Source organism: Sodiomyces alcalophilus (assembly GCF_042370955.1).
Source record: "Sodiomyces alcalophilus JCM 7366 unplaced genomic scaffold ACRALscaffold_2, whole genome shotgun sequence".
Lineage (NCBI taxonomy): Eukaryota > Fungi > Ascomycota > Sordariomycetes > Glomerellales > Plectosphaerellaceae > Sodiomyces > Sodiomyces alcalophilus.
Window position 1 is genome coordinate 254,283 of NW_027263533.1, and position 6,726 is coordinate 261,008.

The 6,726-nt window shown below is 56.7% G+C and overlaps 3 protein-coding genes across 3 annotated transcripts in view; 1 reads left to right on the plus strand and 2 right to left on the minus strand.

Annotated features, from left to right (window-relative positions):
- Positions 1-630: 630 nt before the first annotated feature.
- ACRALDRAFT_1054634 (uncharacterized protein) lies at positions 631-1,449 on the minus strand (the record flags this gene model as incomplete). The annotated part of the gene is made up of 3 exons (XM_071015829.1): positions 631-983; positions 1,072-1,305; positions 1,380-1,449. The coding sequence occupies 3 exons, from the start codon at positions 1,447-1,449 to the stop codon at positions 631-633; spliced, it is 657 nt and encodes a 218-aa protein (XP_070876325.1).
- Positions 1,450-1,984: 535 nt separating this feature from the next.
- Positions 1,985-2,902, plus strand: ACRALDRAFT_2100002 (uncharacterized protein; the record flags this gene model as incomplete). Its single annotated transcript, XM_071022989.1, has 2 exons — positions 1,985-2,007; positions 2,074-2,902. The coding sequence occupies 2 exons, from the start codon at positions 1,985-1,987 to the stop codon at positions 2,900-2,902; spliced, it is 852 nt and encodes a 283-aa protein (XP_070876326.1).
- A 3,127-nt stretch (positions 2,903-6,029) lies between these two features.
- ACRALDRAFT_1030087 (uncharacterized protein) overlaps positions 6,030-6,726 on the minus strand; it is a gene marked incomplete at both ends in the record, with an annotated part of 3,225 nt that continues 2,528 nt past the window's right edge. Inside the window, one exon of the mRNA XM_071014887.1 lies at positions 6,030-6,625. Within this exon, the coding sequence (XP_070876327.1) occupies positions 6,030-6,625 (596 nt within the window). The remainder of the gene's footprint in view (positions 6,626-6,726) is intronic.

Here is a 6,726-nt window from a genome sequence, read left to right on the forward strand (position 1 = left end):
TAAAGAGCCTCATCGAGTTCATGCACATAGGCACTCGAGGAATGGAGTGCAGGCGACTCGGGCCCGACCCCGGCGGAGCGAAACCGTCCCCAGGCGAATGGCCTTCTGGTAATGGTCACCAGAGGATAAATTCCGAAGACGGATCACGGGTAGAGCCGCACTTTCAAGATTCTTCACGCCGCACCGTAAGCTTACTTCGCACGCGTAATTGTGCTGGTAATAATACGCTTGCAGACGGCTCAGGAAGACTAGTGTCTTGGCTGGGGTAAGGTTCTGGTTCCCTGAGTAGGAGTACTGTCAGTCATTTGCCAACATGTAGGAGATGCGCAGTAAAAGAGGAAACAGCTGTAAACATCAGAGTAACTATGAACTTGGGATCATGCAAGAAGTTCTTGTCAAATACAATCTAGCGTGAAAGCTCTCATCATTTGAGCTGGGTAAACACGGAAAACAAAATGTCACATACCGGTTTCTGAGACCCTTGTGTTCTCATTGGCGCCAGGTGGTCAGCCTTGACGCAAGGAGTACGTTTCTGATTATTTCTCGAGGGGTGTCTTGCCTACGACTTGTGGAAGGTTAGCAGAGAACGATGACCAACAGAGACCGACCACACATACCATATCACCGCCCTTAGCTATCCCACGTGTTGCCCGATCGTTGCCAGCCAACCGCCTTGAACACCTCGCCAATGGAGCCCAGGACGCTATCAACAATGGCCTTGACCATTCCTTGCCTCTTGTTCTTCCCGTCAGGTCCAATGCGAGGACCCTCGGTTCCCATGGTGGGCAGCACATTATCGTTGGCCGACAGGCTGACGAAGAGCGCGAAGGGGACCAGCCATACACAGATTCCGAAATACGAAGCAATCTGGGCAAACGAGGGAATGTCGGGCTGGTCATAAATCGATCGCATGTTGGCGAGAGACCGTGACTGGGCTTCTGAGAAGTGGCGGAACCAAAAGTAATGGTTCACAAGAACAAGGACTGGTAATGAAATTAGCATCGCGAGTCAACATTGCAGACAAGCTGGGTGGTGGGATGGCTGTGAGCCCGAATTAGTTTGAGTACATACCACAAGAGGCGAGGAAGAGAGGATCCGATAATTGGACAAATGGAAACCTGCGCATGTTTCCCAAATAGATGACATGGGAAACAATCGACAGCATGGTCAATGCGAAAGGGAATCCGTCAACGATCCATAGCAAGACCTGCAGGACGATGACAAAGTAGATCAGACGCGTCAGGAGTCGTTTCGCGATGACCGTGTGTTCCTCGACCAGCTCAGAAAGATAGTAAAGACCAGAGGCTGCAAATGAGTTAGCGCATGTTGGCCGAGAAGTCTTCTCGGGGAAAGTCGAGGAAGGACGAAGAAAGACATACCAATCGCTAGGGTCAGGAAGCAGAAGCCCACAATGGACCCTATGATCCCGAGGAGAGGAACGATCCACATTGCATTGGATTCAGAAGCAACTCATTATACCAAGTGCTGTAGGCCGGAATCGTATGCCTTGGTGTGGTGGTGATTTGTGGTGGTGATTGGGAAGCCACCGACGAAAGTGGTAGATGTGAGAAGGGGAGAGAGGAAGAAGGGAGGAAAGGAAAAAGGAGACGAAAGAAATAGGAATAATTTCAAGCGTGTCCTCTGAGGAATCTGACACGGGCGTGTCCAGGGAGCTGAGCTGGCCCGTGCTTTCGGTCTTCAGATTTTCCGTTCCTGTGATTACCCTCAGGCCCACCAATGACACTCGTAGTTTGGATAAGTGCCCGAACCCCCCACCAATTGCTTATCGGAGACCTCCACAGCGAAATTCTAGCCAGAATTTTGACCGTCCAACATTTCGACGATAGTGAATCGACAGCCGAGTCGTCGACAGTCACGCTTTACGTACTCCCCAAGACGCCTCGGGTCTGCTCTACATCATCATAAATTTTAGCTATTTTTATTTTTATTTTTACTTCATTTTTCCCTCGCCATAACAGCCACCATGTCGCGCCCCGAAGATACCCTGTGAGCCTCCTCCCCCCCCCCCCCCCCCATCTCCTGAACTTCTGTAAACTAACAACAACAACCCAGCGCGGCGGACATCCACTACAATGACTCCGAAGCCCGCAAATACACCACCTCCTCCCGCATCCAAAACATCCAAGCCTCCATGACCCGCCGCGCCCTCGAAATCCTCGACCTCAAATCCCCGTCCCTCATCCTCGACGTAGGCTGCGGCAGCGGCCTCTCCGGCGAGATCCTCACCGCCGAGCTCCCCGAACACGGCGGCCCCCACACCTGGATCGGCATGGACATCGCCCCCTCTATGCTCGACGTCGCCCTCCAGCGCGACGTCGAGGGCGACCTCCTCCTCGCCGACATGGGCCAGGGCGTCCCCTTCCGCCCGGGCACCTTCGACGCCGCCATCAGCATCTCCGCCGTCCAGTGGCTCTGCAACGCCGAAGCCAGCGACACCTCCCCCGCCGGCCGCCTCTCCCGCTTCTTCGACGGCCTCTACGCCTCCCTCCGCCGCGGCGGCCGCGCCGTCTGCCAGTTCTACCCCAAGAACGACCAGCAGAGGACCATGATCACCCAGGCCGCCGTCCGCGCCGGCTTCGGCGCCGGTATCCTCGAGGACGACCCCAACACCAAGAACGTCAAGCTCTACCTCGTCCTCACCGTCGGCGGGTCCGCCCAGGACGGCCGTGGCGGCGACATCACCGGCGTGGTCGACGGCTTGAACGACGTCGATGTGGTGGATTCGCGGCCGAAAGCCACGGACGACAAGGCCGGGAAAGGGGGGATCAAGAAGGGAAGCAAGGCCTGGATCATCCACAAGAAGGAGCAGATGGAGCGGAAGGGAAAGGTCGTCAAGACGACTTCCAAGTACACGGGGCGGAAACGTCGGGTGGCCTTTTGATCAGCTCGCTCTGCATTTCTTCCATTTTCTCTTCTTTGGGGTCTGGCGTTGCATGGCAGGGAGTGCGGGAGTTTGTGTCCATGTCTCTTTTGAAGGAGGGTTTGCAATATTGCCATATGGGATACCCATGATTTTACCTATGGGCCGACGACACATGACGGCGTCGTATTCTAGGCCCACACGGAGGCTTAGGTTTGCCATGGCGACGATGTTATGCCGCTGTTTCTGCGCTTGTCCTCTTGTCTAGCGTCACCTCTTATCTCTCTTGGACAAGTCTTGTCACCCAAAGGCCGTCACTCCTACCGTCTCGCGCTGGATGTTGAATCGCTTTGTCGATCTACCCCCCGACATACACCCCCTCACACATCATGACTTGGGACTCTAGCCACTCGATCAACATGTCAGACCAAGGCATCAACTCTGTAGCACAACGCTCCGCCCCTGGTCCTCCCACAGACATAACATCATACAAGATCAATCTTCACCACATCCACGCCCATAGCTTGCAAATGGCCAGGCGTAAGCAGATCGTCCACAGCTAACCGTCCCCCGGCCTCGCCCGTCTTTGCCTGTCCTCTCAGTCTCTCAGTCCTCGGGTCTTCCCCGTCGCCATCCTTGACGCCCTTTCCGCCTAGGAAGACTGGCCCCACCTGCTTCTCGGACTCTTCGGAGGCCATCACCATCCTGACGTCGTCAGGCAACGGGCCTAAGAGCGCCTCCCCTGTCATGAGCCCCTCGGCATAACAATCCCCCACAAGCACAGCTTTGTCCGTTTCCCCAGCCGTTGCGCCGGGCGGTGGATGTGCCTGGCGGATCACAAGCGGCACATCGGACCCGAGAAGCACTGCGATTCTGTCCCCTGGACGGGACTCCATGGGTCCGAGTCCAATGTACCCTTCCTCCGTTGTCAAGAACGCCCGTCCCTTGCAGCTAGACAAGAGATGCGTAGCGAACGCCAGCATAACGGCATCGCATGAGGCGCCCTCCTTCGACTCATCCTCTTGTTGTCCCTCCTCTCTGGGCAGGGTCAGAATCGTCTTGAGGACACCCATGCTTGTTTCAAAGTCGGGGTACGCCTCCACAGGCGGCTGGTAAGACGAGGCAAAGAGCCCCCAAGCCAGGGTTGCACAGTACGCCTCGAGCAGCGTTGTACCCCTGGGATTTGCCGAAGCGTATTCTCGCTCTCGTCGTCTCGGGTGGTAGGGCGCGGTGAGGACGTCCGTCGGCGCACATCGCCGTATGGCGGCGACAACGTCTGGGAGCGGGACAAAATCTGCGAAAAGCAACTGGGCCGACTTGACCGTCGCGCATCGGACACCGGTTGCGCGCAATACTCCGCCGCTGCTGCCGCCGCCTTCTGGAATATATTCCACGTGAGCTTCCGACAGGCCACTTGCTAAATGCATGGGCATGGGATTAGCAGCTCGCTTGACGCACCAGTCCGGTGTCCATGACGGCAACGCTTCATCGGGCGTCGTTATTTCCGTCAAATCCGTGGTGGTGGTCGCCATCTCGCACGACGCCAAGATATTCGCGTCCCCCGCGTGGACGATGTACCGGAGCACCGCATCTCGAAACACCTGCGCCTTTGAGATCGTATAATCAGGCAACAAGCCCATCGAATCCGCGTCCACATCAGACGCCATTCCCAGCGCAGAATAGACACGGTCTCTCGGATTCTCGCAGCTAAACTGGCGTCCCTGGTCAAGCAACTCGGGAAACGAATAATCGCCGCCGTTCCCATCATCCTCGATGCTTTGGCACAGTAAGAGCACCATCTCAAACCGCCGCGCGAACCGCAACTCAGACAGGCTATCCGCAGATCGATCAAGATGATGCCGCTGCTTATTGGCAATACAAGCGAACGCATTGCGCAGGAGGTCCCAACTAGCGACCTTGTTTCCGCACACGACGACCGTGGCAGCCGAGTCCTGGGCCCCAGCGATGTGCAAACGCGACCACAGGCGGTCAAACCAAGGCCGATGGACAAGATGGTAAATCGACCACAGCTCGTCCTGGTCGTAAGGAAGAGGAACAGCCGGGTCAGCCCAGGAATTACCCCCGACAGTCGCCGCCGCCTTCGGGGAAGGGCGCATGCGTGTGTTTTTCTCAAAATCGAACTCGACCATCAAGCCCAGGTCTTCCAGGAGTGACAGCGCCGCGGTGCTATCGTCGGCCTCCTGGCCCAACCACACGGCCACCCGCGTCGCCGACCCGAAGATGTCCCGCATCATGGCGACGTGCTGGGCCTTCTCCGCGAGATTGTGCTGGTCTATGCACACGTAATCGACCCAGAGGGTGCGCGGCCTGTCCTTGTGGCGGAGATAGCGCAGCATGGTGCCGAGGTACTGCGGGAGCCAGAGCCTGCGGCTACTGGAGCCGATCTTGACGCAGTCGGACTTGTGGTTGTTGGACATGGCAGGTACCCATGCGTGCGAGACGGCTTCATAGGAGATGTGACTGGGATCGTCGAGCGAAATGGTGTGGATCTCGCCCCTGAGGTCGTCGAGGAAACCCCCTGGCGCAAGGGCGAGGACCCGTGTTTCTCTGCGGCGTGCCGGGTTAATTCTAGCGGCTGAGTACTTGTATGGTCGCTTGTCTCTATATCTCTTGACCAAGTGGGCGCAGCCCATGGCTGACCAGAGCACGACCGCCGCCATGTCGGAGTGAATGGTCGACCAGTAAGAGTTTATCAGCTGAAAAGGACAGGGTTTTTGAGAGTTTTTCTTTGGTTAGCAATTGCTATCTCGCGAAATGGGCAGCAGTAAGAGACGGCGTTGGCAGAAGAACATGTCGGCAGAACTCAGTGCCTGGTTGTCTAGGGGCGCAGCCTGAGAGCGTCCGTCATTGGGATTGGATCCTCTTGGGTACGTGATGCAATTGAGGAGGCGCAGCGGAGTCTTACGTGTAGACGGAGTCGGAACGCAAAGGCGATACAGCGGTCGAATAGAAGCTCAAAGTCATGACGTTGCTTCTCCCCTTTCTTGTCGATGGTGGCCAGAACCTGTCCACATCCCTTGCAATCCCTGCCCACATGCCGAGAGCGTCAGGTGGGCCCCTTCGCCAAGGGAGGCCGAGCTGAGAGACAGTTGCCAAGGGCTCGGCGTTCTGCTCGACATGATGGACTTCATTGACTCTCCTCGTCGTCTCTCACATCCATCAAGGCCGTGTCATCAATCCCCTCGTCATCAAATCCACCTCCATTTCCACCTCCAGCATGGTCCTCTTCCTTCTCCGAGTCGTCTTCTCCGTCGTCCACTTCTATGGGCTCTTGGTCTCCCGAGTCCCCTGAACGCTCAGCCTCCGCCGACAGATCGCGTCCCTCTTCCACTGCTGCCATCTTCATCACGAACTCCTCCTGCAGTTGCAGCAGGTATGTCACCAGCTTCTTACCTTCCATGCCGGATGCGTGGATCAATTTGAGCTGCTCATGCAGATGGAGCACCAGCCTGCGCCTGTTGACCACCTTCCACGCCTTCGGGTCATTCTTGTAGGATGCTCGCTTTTGCTGGATGCTCCTCGCCACTTCTTCGGCTTTCTCGATGAACCCAGGAGGAAAGTCGGCCTGCCTAGCGAGCATGATGCCGTAGTGCTCATCTTCAGTTTTCCCCGTTTCCACGCTGAATAACCTCTTCATTCGTGGTATCCCATCTGCCGGGTTGGACTCAACCCTTGATGCCAAATGCAGATTCATCACCCCGGGACGATCCGCCAGCACCTCCGCTACGTACCAAGAGAGAAGACATTAACAACGCAGACACAAAAAAAAACAAAAAAAGGGGGTTGGGGGGGGGGGGGGGGGGGGGGGGGGGGGATAAAACCCC